Source organism: Salmo salar, chromosome ssa22 (genome assembly GCF_905237065.1).
Source record: "Salmo salar chromosome ssa22, Ssal_v3.1, whole genome shotgun sequence".
Lineage (NCBI taxonomy): Eukaryota > Metazoa > Chordata > Actinopteri > Salmoniformes > Salmonidae > Salmo > Salmo salar.
Genome location: NC_059463.1, coordinates 46,625,263 through 46,642,222, shown reverse-complemented (window position 1 = coordinate 46,642,222; position 16,960 = coordinate 46,625,263). Strand labels below are relative to the sequence as shown.

General features: G+C 41.5%; 1 protein-coding gene across 1 annotated transcript in view; it reads right to left on the bottom strand.

The window, feature by feature from the left end:
• LOC106583602 (pleckstrin homology domain-containing family G member 4B) overlaps nt 1–16,355 on the bottom strand; it is a 74,779-nt gene extending 58,424 nt beyond the window's left edge. Inside the window, exon 1 of the mRNA XM_014167971.2 lies at nt 15,895–16,355. Coding sequence (XP_014023446.2) covers nt 15,895–15,897 — 3 coding nt within the window. The 5' untranslated portion in view covers nt 15,898–16,355. The remainder of the gene's footprint in view (nt 1–15,894) is intronic.
• Nucleotides 16,356–16,960: the final 605 nt, after the last annotated feature.

The following is a 16,960-nucleotide window of genomic DNA, read 5'->3' as shown; positions in this document are numbered from 1 at the left end:
GAAGAAGAGACTTGCTTGGGCCAAGAAACAGGAGCAATGGACATTAGACCTGTGGAAATCTGTCCTTTGGTCAAATTTGTCCTTTAATCCAAATTTGAGATTTTTGGTTCCAACTGCCGTGTCTTTGTGAGACGGAGAGTAGATGAACTGATGATCTCCACATGAGTGGTTCCCACCATGAAGCATGGAGGAGGAGGTGTGATGGTGTGGGTGTGCTTTGCTGGTGATTTATTTAGAATTCAAGGCACACTTAACCAGCATGGCTACCACAGCATTCTGCAGCAATACGCCATCCCATCTGGTTTGAGCTTAGTGGGACAATTGTTTGTTTTTCAACTGGACAATAACACAAAACACCCCCAGGCTGTGTAAAGGCTATTTGACCAAGCAGGAGAGTGATGGAGTGCTGCATCAGATGACCTGGCCTCCACAATCCCCTGACCTCAACCCAATTGAGATGTTTTGGGATGAGTTGGACCGCAGAGTGAAGGAAAAGCAGCAAACAGGGGCTTAGCATATGTGGGAACTCCTTCAAGACTGTTGGAAAAGCATTCCAGTTGAAGCTGGTTGAGAGAATGCCAAGAGTGTGCAAAGCTGTCATCAAGGCAAAGGGTGGCTACAAAGGGTGACTTCACCCTTGGGATCAATTTCCAAAAGCCTGAAGGTACCACGATCATCTGTACAAACAATAGTACGCAAGTATAAACACCATGGAACCACGCAGCCGTCATACCGCTCAGGAAGGAGACACGTTCTGTCTCCTAGAGATGAACGTACTTTGGTGCGAAAAGTGCAAATCAATCCCAGAACAACAGCAAAGGACCTTGTGAAGATGCTGGAGGAAACAGGTACAAAAATATCTATATCCACAGTAAAACGAGTCCAATATCAACATAACCTGAAAGGCCGCTCAGCAAGGAAGAAGCCACTGCTCCAAAACAGCCATAAAAAAGCCAGACTGCGGTTTGCAACTTGCACATGGGGACAAAGTTCGTACTTTTGAAGAAATGTCCTCTGGTCTGATGAAACAAAAATTGAACTGTTTGGCCATAATGACCATCGTTATGTTTGGAGGGAAAAAGGAGAGGCTTGCAAGCCAAAGAACACCATCACAACCGTGAAGCACGGGTGTGGCAGCATCATGTTGTGGGGGTGCTTTGCTGCAGGAGGGACAGGTGCACTTCACAAAATAGATGGCATCATGAGGACGGAAAATATGTGGATATATTGAAGCAACATCTCAAGACATCAGTCAGGATGTTAAAGCTTGGTCGCAAATGGGTCTTCCAAATGAACACTGACCCCAAGCATACTTCAAAAGTTGTGGCAAAATGGCTTAAGGACAACAAAGTCAAGGTTTTGGAGTGGACATCACAAAGCCCTGACCTCAATCCTATAGACAATTTGTGGGCAGAACTGAAAAAGCGTGTGTGAGCAAGGAGGCCTACAAACCTGACTCAGTTACACAAGCTCTGTTCAGAGAAATGGGACAAAACTCATCCAACTTATTGTGGGAAGCTTGTGGAAGGCTACCCGAAAAATTTGACCCAAGTTAACTCTTACATCTAGACGTTCCGCTAGCGGAACACCTGCTCCAATATCCAATGATAGGTGTGGCGCGAATTACAAATTCCTCAAAAATACAAAAACTTCCATTTTTCAAACATATGACTATTTCACAGCATTTTAAAAAGACTCTCCTTTATCTAACCACACTGTCCGATTTCAAAAAGGCTTTACAGCGAAAGCAAAACATTAGATTATGTCAGCAGAGTACCAAGCCAGAAATAATCAGACACCCATTTTTCAAGCTAGCATATAATGTCACAAAAACCCAGAAGACAGCTAAATGCAGCACTAACCTTTGATGATCTTCAGATGACACACCTAGGACATTATGTTATACAATACATGCATGTTTTGTTCAATCAAGTTCATATTTATATCAAAAAACAGCTTTTTACATTAGCATGTGACGTTCAGAACTAGCATACCCCCGCAAACTTCCGGGGAATTTACTAACAATTTACTAAATTACTCACGATAAACGTTCACAAAAAGCATAACAATTATTTTAAGAATTATAGATACAGAACTCCTCTATGCACTCGATATGTCCGATTTTAAAATAGCTTTTTGGTGAAAGCACATTTTGCAATATTCTAAGTACATAGCCCAGCCATCACGGGCTAGCTATTTAGACACCCGGCAAGTTTAGCCTTCACCAAAATCAGATTTACTATTATAAAAGTTTGATTACCTTTTGTTGTCTTCGTCAGAATGCACTCCCAGGACTGCTACTTCAATAACAAATGTTGGTTTGGTCCAAAATAATCCATCGTTATATCCGAATAGCGGCGTTTTGTTCGTGCGTCCCAGACACTATCGGAAATGGTAAATCAGGGTCGTGCACATGGCGCAATTCGTGACAAAAAATGTCTAAATATTCCATTACCGTACTTCGAAGCATGTCAACCGCTGTTTAAAATCAATTTTTATGCAATTTATCTCGTAAAAAAGCGATAATATTCCGACTGGAATCTCCTTTTCGGCAAACAGAGGAAAAATCACAAAGACGGGGGCGGCCAGGGCATGCGCCTAAGCCCACAGTCCCTTGATCGGCCACTTGAGAAAGGCGATAATGTGTTTCAGCCTGGGGCTGGGAGGACGACATTCAGGTTATTCCCGGTCTCTGAGCGCCCATGGAAGACGTAGGAAGTGTCACGTTAGAGCAGAGATCCTTTGTAAAAGATAGAGATGGCAAAGAAGTTAAAGAAATGGTCAGACAGGCCACTTCCTGTAAAGGAATCTCTCAGGTTTTGACCTGCCATTTGAGTTCTGTTATACTCACAGACACCATTCAAACAGTTTTAGAAACTTTGGAGTGTTTTCTATCCAAAGCCAATAATTATATGCATATTCTAGTTACTGGGCAGGAGTAGTAACCAGATTAAATCGGGTATGTTTTTTATCCAGCCGTGAAAATACTGCCCCCTAGCCATAACAGGTTAAACAATTTAAAGGCAATGCTACCAAATACTAATTGAGTGTATGTAAACTTCTGACCCACTGGGAATGTGATGAAAGAAATAAAAGCTGAAATAAATCATTATCTCTACTATTATTCTAACATTTCACATTCATAAAATAAAGTGGTGATCCTACCTGACCTAATACAGGTAATTTTTACTAGGATTTACTAGGATGTCAGGAATTTTGAAAAACGGAGTTTAAATGTATTTAGCTAAGGTGTATTTAAACTTCCGACTTCAACTCTATATAATATTAATTTTTTACCATATCTAATTATTAGTATATACTGAACAAAAATATAAATGCAACATTTTCTAAGATTTTACTGAGTTACAGTTCATACAAGGAAATCAGTCAATTGAAATAAATTCTTTATTCCCTAATCTATGGATTTCACATGACTGGGCAGGGGTGCAGCCATGGGTGGGCCTGGGAGACCATAGGCCCACCCAATTGGCAGCCAGTCCCACCCACTGGGGAACCAGTCCCAGCCAATCAGAATTAGTTTTTCCCAAGAAAAGGGCTTTATTACATTTACATTTTTGTCATTTAACAGACACTCTTGTCCAGAGCAACTTACAGTAGTGAATGCATACATTTTTTCTCCGTACTGGTCCCCCATGGGAATCGAATGTGGAGGTCCTGGGCTGGCATGGTTACACGTGGTGTGCGTTTGTGAGACCGGTTGGACATACTGCCAAATTCTCTAAAATGACATTGAAGGCTGCTTATGGTAGAGAAATTAACATTCAATTCTCTGGCAACAGCTCTTGTGGACATTTCTGCTGTCCGCATGCAAACTGCATGCTCCCTCAAAACTTGAGACATCTGTGGCATTGTCTTGTGTGACACAACTGCACATTTTAAAGTGACCTTTAATTGTCCTCAGCACAAGGTGCACCTGTGTAATGATCATGCTGTTTAATTAGCTTCTTGATACGCCACACCTGTCAAGTGGATGAATTATCTTGGCAAAGGAGAAATGCTCACTTATCGGGATGTAAACTAATTTGTGCACATAATTTGAGAGAAATAAGATATTTGAACATTTCTGGGATTTTTTATTTCAGCTCATGGAACATGGGACCAACAATTTACGTGGTGCATTTATATTTTTGCACACATTGATGTCAGACATGTACTTACCCCAATGCTCTGTTGCCGATGACTGGAATTAATGCAGGAGCAGATTTCAGGAGCAGGACAAGACACCCCCTTTTTGACTGATGACTGGCATAAGGGAATGAATGTGATAGACCTATCTGGCTTATATGATTATGATGGTCAAAATGCTTCTTAACAGCGTAATAAACTGTATTTTCTTAGTCTAAGTAAAGTTACACAGGATGGTCATAATGCTTCTTGACCATGTCATAAAATTTATTTTCTAAAAGTCATTTTAAATATGATTAGAAAAATACATGCACTACTGTTCAAAAGTTTGGGGTCACTAAGAAATTTCCTTGTTTTTGAAAGAAAATCTACATTTTTGTCCATTAAAATAACATCAAATTGATCAGAAATACAATGTAGACATTGTAATGTTGTAAATGAATATAGTAGCTGGAAACGGCAGTTTTTTTATGGAATATCTACATAGGCGTACAGAGGCCCATTATCAGCAACCATCACTCCTGTGTTCCAATGGCACGTTGTGTTAGCTAATCCAAGTTTATCATTTTAAAAGGCTAATTGATCATTAGAAAACCTTTTGCAATTATGTTATCACAGCTGAAAACTGTTGTTCTGATTAAAGAAGCAATAAAACGGGCCTTATTTAGACTAGTTGAGTATCTGGAGAAGCAGCATTTATCGGTTCGATTACAGGCTCAAAATGGCCAGAAACAAAGTACTTTCTTCTGAAATTGGTCAGACTGTTCTTGTTCTGAGAAATGAAGACTATTCCAAGAAACTGAAGGTCTCGTACAATGCTGTGTACTACTCCCTTCACAGAACAGCGCAAACTGTCTCTAAGCAAAATAGAAAGACGAGTGGGAGGCCCCAGTGCACAACTGAGCAAGAGGACAAATACATTAGAGTGTCTAGTTTGAGAAACAGACGCCTCACAAGTCCTCAACTGGCAGCTTCATTAAATAGTACCCACAAAACACCAGTCTCAACATCAACAGTGAAGAGGCGACTCCGGGATGCTGGCCTTCTAGGCAGAGTTGCAAAGAAAAAGAAATATCTCAGACTGGCGAAAAAAAAAAAAAAATTTTGGAAGAACACAGACACTGGACAGAGGAACTCTGCCTAGAAGGCCAGAATCTCGGAGTCGCCTCTTCACTGTTGACGTTGAGACTGGTGACCATATTATGAGATGTGATGACAAGTTATGTCAGCTGTTATGACATATTATGCCATGGTTATGATCGTGTCATAATGTGTTATGACACTGGGTGTCGAGTAATGTGTTACCTAAATACCTTGTAAATGGTTTATTACGGACCTATAAAATAATATTAGATAAGTTCCAACTCTGTGTTGTCAATGAATGAAGCTAGCTAGTAGTAGCTAGCAGGCACATTGACCGCCACATCCAGGCTGTATCACATCCGGTCGTGATTGGGAGTCCCATAGGGCGGCGCACAATTGGCTCAGCGTCATCTGGGTTTGGCCGTGGTAGGCCGTCATTGTTAATAAGTATTTATTCTTAACTGACTTGCCTAGTTAAAGGTAAAAATCAAATATAACCTTAAATGGCTGCCTCTTTTCATTAACTTCACACCTGGCTAAAATGACCAAATCCTGACAAGGTACATTTTCAATCCAGACAGGCTGAACTCATTGGACATTTCGCCTCTCACCCTGACTCATTCCACCTCATGGGTGGCTTGGCTGGTGATATATTCTGGTGAGTGGGACCCCATTGAGCTGCAGTCAACATAGCTCCGCAGCTGGATCGAGTTCAGACTGCCTCTTTAAGCCAAGTGAAGTGAGTGGAGGAAGGGAGCCTGGTGTTATGAGTTCTTTTGTATCCCATTACACTTGACCAACTGCCAGCATGACATGCCAAACAGGCCGGGGCCGTGCGCAGTTCAGCACGACTTCTTCCCAGGGAAAACACTGTCTTTGATGGCAGATGGGTCCGGTATTTGCATAAAGGAGCCGTGTCTCAGGTGGGGCTCTGATAGTAGCCCCTTTGTCCTCCGACTACATGCTAAGCATTGGCCAGGCTCATAGCAACTTGTCAGCCCTCTTAATCTAATATCTGATGATTCGTGATTAAATGAAATGTGATGGTATAAGCAACTCAGCAACAAAAACAGATTATGAAAAATAGGAAACCCGTTTGAAAATCCTTTTGACCACAATGACCCCCATACCATAGTGTAGGGGAAAGGTGAGGATGAATTAGTTTGTTTCATTGTTTTCAGTATTATTGATGCTATTGCTTTGTATTTCAGCGTATTCTCTCACTAAAATTACTTCTGGCTTATAACAATTTGGTTAACTCCCATTTACACCCTTGCACTATCACTGCCCCACATCCGTGTGACAACACATAACAGCTCTACAGTATATTGCTGTATCTAGCTCTATTTCCATATGTAAAAAAAACTACAATGAATAGGGTTACCTCTCCTTCCTGAAAGGCTTTTGAATCACAGAGACCCAGGGCAAAATATTTAATCAAGTTTGAATCCACAAGCATTATAATGGAGGATGTATCTCAATAGGACATATCTCTGTATCTCTCCTCTTCTCGGCTCCTTTACCCGCACTGATGTTACTGAGCTGGTGTAAGCAAATCCTTGTTGGGCATCTACCACATTACTTTCACCTATCTAATGCTTTCAGATCAGTGCAAACGAAGGAGAGGAGAGAGGGAGAGGAAAGCACATTACACTATTGGGATTCCCCCTAGTCCACACAGACAGTAGACTACTTCTGAATCCAGCTGACAGCAACATTCCAGTACCGCCTACCCTGCCGCCCACTCAAGTAAGCCCTGCTGTGTGTGTGTGTGTGTGTGTGTGTGTGTGTGTGTGTGTGTGTGTGTGTGTGTGTGTGTGTGTGTGTGTGTGAGACATCCTGGGGTTTTCCATCTGGCATCTATTGTCCTGTGTATACAGAGGTTTAACCCTATTCAACACACTCTTGAAGCCTTTCAATCAAAGGTCATTGTTTGACATGGATTGTCTGTTCTCTGCTGTGGCATCTGTCATGATGGGTGGGTCTTTGTCCTGTTTATCAGAGGGATGTCCCCTGGGTATTTCACTGAGGTAAGCACTGAAGAGTTAAGCTGTATTTGAATACTCATACTAACCGGACTAACCATACTATTTGTGATGTGAATTGAGTATATAGTATGCTTACTGGTCATAGTATGGAAATGGTTAGTATACCAAAAGTTCCCGGATGTCGTACTAAGTTCGCCAAAATACTAAGTATACATGCAGTGGACACTATTTCCGTTCTTTTAGGGCCCACAATGCAATTCTTCAGAAAATGGGCGTGGCTTCATAACTTTTCAGATTTTAAGAAAATGGCAGAAAATAGGCAACCGAAGTCCGACGAGAGCGGATACAAATTCATTGCTTTAACTAATTATGACAAATGTTTCAGAAAATGTTGAGCAATGTAATAAAGTAATGACATTTCAAATAAGTTATGTTACATGTTATGTTGGCTGACAATTTGTTAGCTATGCTATCCTTACGAACCGCATAACATTACAACAGTATGCACTTTAGTTACCTAATGTTAGTTGGCTACTAATACATCTAACTTGCCAGGCAGTATATTAACTATCTGATATCTAACTAACTACCCAACTTTTTTGACTTGATTATTCATATCATTCTTAGCTAAGTGGTATAGTCATTGTGTGTATCAAGGAACATTGTTAATTCTGTCAATCTACTCCGATTTAAGAGCACTCTCGCACAGAATAACGAATGAATTTACGAACACTCGACAACACTCGTTGAATATGGCCGGTGTCAGTAAACGTTGGCAAAAAAAGCATAATTAAATTGTTGCCAGCAGCACAGTTACAGTCACCAATGCTCTGGATAACATGAAAACAGCCTAACCAGCTCTGCTAGGACAAGTAAAATGGTCAGAGTGAGGTTTTCTCTAATTTGTGTCTGGAAGTAGCTAGCTAACATTAGCCAGTTAGCTTGGGTGCTTGATTGCCATTGAACGCTCGGATCAACCCTACTCCTCGGCCAGAGCGTCTTATAACCGATATTTAACATTTTTGCGAGCTTTAAAACATTCTAGTACAGTTAAATAGTTGAAACATACACACACTGACCAAGTTATTTTGTTGGCCTTTACGTATGTCCCCATTTCCAGTAAAACATAATCAAAATCTATTTATTTCACTTACTTGCTGTGCTGTTTTGTTGTTCATTTGTTCAGTCTCAACCAGGATTTCATCATACATGCCAAGCAGTGACGTTTTACCTCTGTCTGTCCGTGGTCTCTCTTCCTCGGTGTGCACTGTCACTGTATCCGTTTCCATCTTGTCCAGCTATGTCTATATCATTTAACGTAAACCCTGTTTCTTGTCTGCATCGAAGTAGCGGTCCTTGTACCTAGCATCGAGCATGGTGGCGCCACAGTGAGAATGCCACCGAATCGCTTGTTCCCAGCCTCTGGTAGAGTACCTTTCAAAGTCAACCCGATGGTCTGTGTTGGCATTTTTGTTGAGCAGGCATTTCAAAGCCATGACAGGGTATCACGCCTGCTGCAGATGCAGTTGAACTTATTTCTCAAGACAGTTGCTCGAATGGAGCTAGGAGTGTTCATGTTTCCAAGTTTCAAACATGTTCTCAAATGCCATTGAAATGGCAGCAGTGATATGAGAACCAGCACATTCTTGAGCATGCAATATGGCTTTCCTCAGTATGAAATCCTCGTCGACCCACTGTGCTGTCAGACTCATAATGCTCATGGGGCTGACATCGCTGGTCAGTCGTGAAGCTAATAGCAGTGACTCTCATGGATGTGAGTTTAAACAATACTCTGTAACTCCGGTAGGGCAACATCTGAAAAATGTCCACTACTTGGTAGTGTGTACCGGTGCTCGACCAGTCGGTGATGCCAACATTATCCACGACAGAGAACGGTTGATTTTCAAGGGCAATGAATTCCATTATCTTGGCGTTAATGGATATTTACTTTTGAGTTGTCTCGCTGAAATGTTCTTACTCTTTCAAATGACTGCTTGACTTGTTGACTGCTCGATCCACACAGCAGACATTGTGGGCTAGGTTAGGAATGCTGTGTTGCATGTGTAGCGCTATATTTTTCATGGCGTCATTATGTCATGTACCTACGTCAGCTTTGATATTGGTTTTGCACATCGGTGTTAAACTAGACATCGGGCCGATGCCGATGTTGGCATTTTTGGCTAATATCGTCCAATACCGATATGCTTACAGATATATTGTGCATCCCAAGTATATAGTATAGACTCATTAAGTATGTAGTTTACAGTATGTTAGTATGGGTATTCGAACACAGCTCATATTATAGTCCTCTTTCTTTCTTTCTCTCTCTACCTACCCCCCTCTCTCGCTCTACCTACCCCCCCTCACTCAACCTACTCTTTCTTTACCCCCATCTCTCTCTCTATCTCTACATACCTCCTCTCTCTCTCACTAACTACCTCTCTCTCCCTCCCTCCCTCCTACTGCCTTGGGCACTGGTCAACGAAGGCAGGACTGCTCTTGGATTTCATTGGCTATGTAAACAACCTGTCATGGTGTGTGTCACGCTATGTGTAGACTGGCAGTGTTTGAACCCTGTAATCAGCAGCAAGGTCAAAAGCTTAAAGGCGTGTAAAACAAATGCAAATGTGCTTAGCGTAAAGATCATCTCTGACTTCCAACCAAATGACCCCCTATCCCTTTGTGCGACATGCCATGGGCTCATGATTTCGAGAACTAATCATCACATTTTTCCACAAACTCTTGAGGGATGGACAGGCAAGTCAATAGCCCCTCTGGGCTAAAGACCACAACCCAAACCACTACGCAGGGAAAGTAGGCTATAAACTCTCAAATGCTCCAAGGAATGTCACTTTTGATTAGAAGTGATGGTTTGTGGTTTTAGAGAAAGAGCAGTGACCCATTGGTAAACTCTAGTGACTCATCATGCTCGTCTGGCCAGACAGACAGGTAGACAGCAAATCCTAGACAACACATCTACCCAAAACCACATTATTATGTCTGTGTGGACACAAGGTGGTGGGCAGGACAATTCCACATTGTTCCCAAAACAAGTGATAGCTAAAATAACCATTAGAGAGATCATATATCTGAAACACAATTTCAGTTTCACTTTATTTAATTTCTTTAACCAGGCAAGTCAGTTAAGAACAAATTCTTATTTACAATGATGGCCTACCCCAGCCGATGCTGGGCCAATTGTGCACTACCCTATGGGAATCCCAATCACGGCCAGTTGTGATACAACCTGGAATTGAACCAGGGCCTGTAGTGACACCTGTAGCACTGAGATGCTTTGCCTTAAACTGCTGCGCCACTCAGGAGCCCTACTTGGGGAGCATGGCTCATTTTCGAGTTATGCACTTTGTGTCACTTGTGCCGTATCCCTCATGTATCAGCATTTAGAGCAACTTAGGACAGTACGATATAGAATAAATGGGATGTATAGAGGGCAAGATACTTGTTTCAGCGAACACATGTATAATACGTGGGCAGCACATTTGCAAATAAACTAAGAACAATCTGCTTTAAGGTATAAGAAGGTCTGTATTTCAAGGTTCCAACGTGCAACAACTCTTTCCCTGTTCCCAGCATGCTCCCTGTTCCCAGCATGTTCCCCCACCTCCTCCTTTCTCTCTCTTTTTCCTCTCTTTCTTCAGGAGAGGGCTACTCTCATTGGTTGTTGGGACAGTACTGTCTTTGTCTGAGACCCTATTGTAAACTATGGCTCAGGGCTTTGGCAAAGGGGCACACAATTGAACTAAGCCATTTTAAATCCTTTTAAAGCTGAACCCGCCTAATAAAGAAGGCCCCCAACAAGACAAGTCCCTGCATGCATCCACCCATCCATCCATCCATCCATCCTTCTATCTAGCTTTAGCGTAGTCTTGTATGTTGTGTTGCTAGCAAATGGATTTAGCCTACTGTATACACCACTAGTTTTAATTAACAAGCCTCTAAGACTCTCCGGCAGTGTTGGGGGTGTCTGATGTTTTGTTTGTCTTTGTCCTCGGGAGGGCCAGTATTAAAAACAGGTCCCTGTGGGTGTGCTGGGATTCAAGCTCAAATACAAATGATCTGAATCTTGAGTTACAGATGAATAAAATACATTAAGGCCTATACTGTATTGTGCCATGCCTCTGAGGACAATGGGCTTAGTGTAATTAAATGCTCCCATAAACCATCCCCTGCCACATTTTGGCCAAAAGCAACAATGCTTATGATTTAAATGAAAAATCCTTAATAGTTTGACATTGCATCATTAATTCCTCCTTTCCTTGAATATCTTGAAATGCTTTGGTAGGTAAAAGTTAAAGTTTAACCTAGTATTCATCTATCGAATAATATTGATTTATAATTTGAAGGAAGGAAGGATTTTTTTTAGTTTTCAAAGTGAGCCCCTGCATCCTTACACCTCAACCCCTTCACCAATGCCTGGCGGAGTTGCACACCTGTGGAACTGGTTCACATGCCAATTCTGGCACCCAACCCAAAGAAAAATATCCTATTGTGAGAGGAACAGCAGGCAGCTTTTAAAAATATATATGTTTTTCATATCTAGGCAATTCCACACTAACAGAATTACACTGAGACTCCGATTCCTTTACCATGAAATTGCTCATGTGTTTTTTTTTCGGGCACTTTTTCGACAGATGAATACTGACGACCCACTTAGCATGAAAAAACGCTGTATTATTTCATCTCCAAGCTATTCTCTGAGCTTGCTTTCCGAGAAAAACATCAGGAAAAATACTTGTTTGTTTGTTTTTGGGGAGTTGTAAGTAATGGCTCCCAGAGTACCCTTCACCTAGTTAAATAGGCCAAAGCGTTGGACGCAGCACTAATAGGGGTAGTCTTAGCCCGTAAGGCATCCCATTTACTCTTTGCACTCCAGGTATCACAGTGAATGATTTTGCCTTCAGTAAACACTGAGTGTGGAGACACTGGTGGGTGGGTGTGTGTGTGTGTATGTTTATGTGGGTGAACGGCACTGACAGTTGCTGTGTTTTTTTTTGTTCTCTGCTAATGCCAAGTTCTCTCTAAGGCTAAAAGTGGGCGAGCTGTGAAGTGCATTTGGCTGGCTACAACAGGTCTATTATCACAAGATGGAGAGCACAGGATTCATGGGGCTCCATAACACCACGTTAACTTAAAACTGGGATAGACACCAATAATTCAATAATCTCTGAAAGTATACCAATAACAGCTTTTCACACTCTTGGCATTCTCTCACCCAAATTCACGAGGAATGCTTTTCCAACAGTCTTGAAGGAGTTCCCACATATGCTGAGCACTAGTTGGCTGCTTTCCCTTCACTCTGTAGTCCAACTCATCCCAAACCATCTCAATTGGGTTGAGGTCGGGTGATTGTGGAGGCCAGGTCATCTGATACAGCACTCCATCACTCTCCTTCTTGGTCAAATAGCCCTTACACAGCCTGGTGGTGTGTTGGGTCATTGTCCTGTTGAAAAACAAATGATAGTACCACTAAGCACAAACCAGATGGGATGGCGTATTGCTGCAGAATGCTGTGATAGCCATGCTGGTTAAGTGTGCCTTGAATTCTAAATCAATCCCAGACAGTGTCACCAGCAAAGCACCCCCACACCATCACACCTTCTCCTCCATGCTTCACAGTGAGAACCACACATGTGGAGATCATCCGTTCACCTACTCTGCGTCTCACAGAGACATGGCGGTTGTAACCAAAAATCGTACATTTTGACTCATTAGACCAAAGGACAGATTTCCACCAGTCTAATATTCATTGCTCGTGTTTCTTCGCCTCAAGCCAGTCTCTTCTTCTTATTGGTGTCCTTTAGTTGTGGTTTCTTTGCAGCAATTTGACCATGAATGCCTGATTCACTAAGTCTCCTCTGAACAGTTGACGTTGACATGTGTCTGTTGCTTGAACTCTTGTGAAGCATTTATTTGGGCACTCTTAATTGAAATGCATTCCAGGTGACTACCTCATGAAGCTGGTTGAGAGAATGCCAAGAGTGTGCAAAGCTGTCATCAAGGCAAAGGGTGGTTACATTGAAGAATCAAAAAATATAAAATATATTTTGATTTGTTTATCACTTTTATGGTTACTTAATGATTCCATATGTGTTATTTCATAGTTTTGATGTCTTCACTATTATTCTACAATGTAGAAAATAGTAAAAATAAAGAAATACCCTTGAATGAGTAGGTGTGTCCAAACTTTTGACTGGTACTGTATGTTGAATAGGGCTTCTAAAAGCCAATAAATTCACCTTATTATTGTAAAATAAATATGCTATAGGTTATGCAGAGCCGTGGGTAGGTCCACTCAAGTCTATCGGCTGTAGTTTCATACTGTAGACCCGAGACCCAATGACAATCAAATAGGGCATGACCCGGACCCGACGGAAAAGTTAGAATTTTGAACCCAGATCTGTGAAGACCTCGAGTCACAATATATGTGTTGATCTCATAGTTTCAGTTCGGAATTTGCTTTATTATGGATGAAAGTCGATTTTTGGGTGCATTAATTCCACGTGGTTATAGGGTTAATTCCGTGTGGTTGCAGGGTTAAAATAGAAACAACTCAAAGGGTTAAATTTAGACATTTGTTTCAAGTTTAAAGTTAGGGCTATGGTTTGAGGAAGGTTTAAATCAAAATATTTAAAAACAGTGCGCTGTTTCCATCAAGTATCATCATGTACTCTTCCTGCTTGCTAGAGCCTTGTGAACTGCCGTGGCGCAATGGTCAAAGTTTTAAAGAAGTTATTCCAAACCTCTTAATAAAAGAGCTCCCAGGATATCTTTCAAGGAACCAGAGTAAAATGTTCTAAGAACCTCGCTGCAACCTAAAAATAAATGTTTCCAGAACAGGTGAAATGTTCACTTCTGTTCTCAGAGTGTTTAAAACACTCTCCGATTTATTAAGGAAACATATGGCTCCGTTCCAACAACCAATATAAAACCAAAAACATATGTTCCCACAACTTCATACTTTATGAGCATCATGTTGCGGTATTGTGCCATGGTATTGTGAAATATCCTTAATGGACAAAGTAGTTCTCACATAGACTACTGTATCAATAGGGTTGATTCAGTGAGTCAAATAGTGTTGGCACATGCCAAGAAAGAGTTCCACAATGTATGATATACTATAGCCAACAATTCGAGATTCAACCAAATCATTGACCTGTATTCCTGTAAAATTCATAACCTTCTCATACTGTATGTTGTACTCTCTGTTGTTTGTGTCACAGTCATTTATGAGCAATGGAGAGACGTGTTTAGCTGTCAATAAACATTTGTTGACTTTGAACTGTTGAGAACTCATCCAAAAGAGCTGCTCAGGCCCTGGGTTTGATCATTTACATGAAGTTTGAATATAGTTTGAATCCCATGATAAACCCTTTTGGCGTGGCATCCCAAATCCAATCTGTTCGGCATCAGACCATCAAGTTGTTTTTGACTGGAGCACACATGCTGATGTGGCATCTAGACCCAAGGAAGTTTGATAGGAATTTTTATATTTTCTTAGTTAATCATTTACTTGACATGGGGATTCGTCATGTATTAAACAAACAGACCAGTAAGTAGTGAATGACTAACATACAGTATTACTGTATAACAGCATTGAGCTGTAAAAAAAAAAAAAAAAGGAAAATGGAAAACCAGAACAGGCACAGTATGGTAATCGAATAATTTTAACTGATAGGATAACAAATGTAAATCAGGTGGGCGGAACGCGACGATATCGTCAGTCACAATGTAGGAAGTTCTAAGAACATTGCAGCTATATAGTCACACAATTTCCCAAGGAACGGTTTGAGCTGTAGCACCTGTGAGTGAAGTGAGTGAAGCCTACAGTAGATGTGTAACTAAAGGACCAACCTTGGAAAGGAAGATACAGAGGTATGTCTAGAGCTGCTACCTCCCACTCAAGGTTGCAGGGAAGTTACTGTAACATTCAACGATGCAAGCTGAAAGTGGAACAGATATTTCATGTATGGTATCACTTGGCTTGGGATTCAATCAACCCTGCACTGCCAAAAACTGGAGGCTGATCAAATGAACATGCACTGCAATTCATATCAATTCATTTTGAATCAAAGGGCTTAAGTTTTTCCGTCGCAACATAGCAAAGACACGGTGCTGCAGCTTCTTTTCTCTCTCTTAAGTAGTGGAGGGACACCTGAGGTGCTTGAGATGATGTGTTCAGTTAGCTGTATGAAACAGTGTCCCTAACAACAGTACATTGTGCTTTAGGGACAATACATTTAATATGTGTAACTTTTTTAGGAGACCGAAACTGGTAAATACTTGTAGTGAGGGTTCACTTATTTCTTTCAGATTATACGTTTTTAATCAACATTATCAAGGCCATACAAAAACATAGCACCTGCTGCAGTAGTAGTCTAACTTGCTTTGCTATTCATCTATGAAATCCATACTGTACTCTATATCTCAGTTTGCCAACAGTGTGCTTTGAATAATAAAATGCATACAGAACACTCTCCATTCATGCGTTAGAGAAGAAGCCACTGAGAAAGACAACACGGACTCGTTGAAACGCGCAGGTTATTAACTCAGTAGGTCAGTGGAGCACCACAACTCATAGACCTGGAGAAGTACTGTAACACGAGACAACTGAAACAAAAGCACATGACAGCCCAATAGAAAAAGTGCCTTTCGTTACCATCTTTCTGACAGTATCTCTTCTATCCTGCTGAATTTTTCTTCACATTTTTCTTTATAATCCAGTCCAGATAAATTCCATTTGACTCCAGAGAGAGAGAGGTCTTCTTGCCATGTTTCTCAATAGCCAAGTTCCTGCCATCAATAAAGGAAGGTCCACATGACAGTTAGTGGTCTGCGACCCAGAATAAGAAGGAAAACTCCCATTCGTTAGTGGCTTTCCCGTTTGAGTTGAGCTCTGAGCTGTAAAGTGTCTAGCTGTCTATTGCTTCACTGGCTCCACGTTTCAGCTTCTCTGGCAGCACTGTGTTTTTGGAGCAAGTGGGAGCGCAGGAGAGAAAGGGAGCAAAAGAAAATGCCTGAGAAGGGGGAGGAGAAAAGCTTTCTCTTTCAGAAGAAAATCCCTCTAGGCTTTTCAGGCTTTTTCTCAGAGGAAGCAGTCGCGTCAGACCAGTGTGGGATTCTCTTTCTCTCTCGCTCTCTCTTTCTTACACACACACACACAGGCACGCACACACACACACACACACACACACACACACGCACACACACACGCACACACACATACACACACGTGCTCATGCACACACTTGAAAGCTTTATTTAATTTTGGATCTCAATAAAGTATTAAAATGAGTGTGTGTCTGTATTGAGATCTAAAGCGAAATGAGTATTCAAATATCGACATACACATACCCTTCCATACACTCTTCCCCACACTCAATAACAACACACACTACCGTGATATCGCCTCCTTCTATAGCAGCCCCCTTCTGTCTATTTTAATCATTAAGGCTTTGGGAGGGTAGCTTCATAGCTTAGTCCCCTTTAGAGTCTCCTCTTTTTACTGGCTATTGGCTGCTGCAGGTTTAAACTGGCTGCTGCAGGCTTAAACTGCCTGCCAAATGGCACCCCATTCCCAACATAATGCATCACTTTTTACCAGGGTCCATAGGGCTAGAGACAAAAGTAGTGCACTAAATAGGGAATAGGGTGATTTTTAGGACGCAAACCCTTTAATTTCCTCTGCACAGAGCCTCTGCTCTATGAGACTGTCCAATGTTACA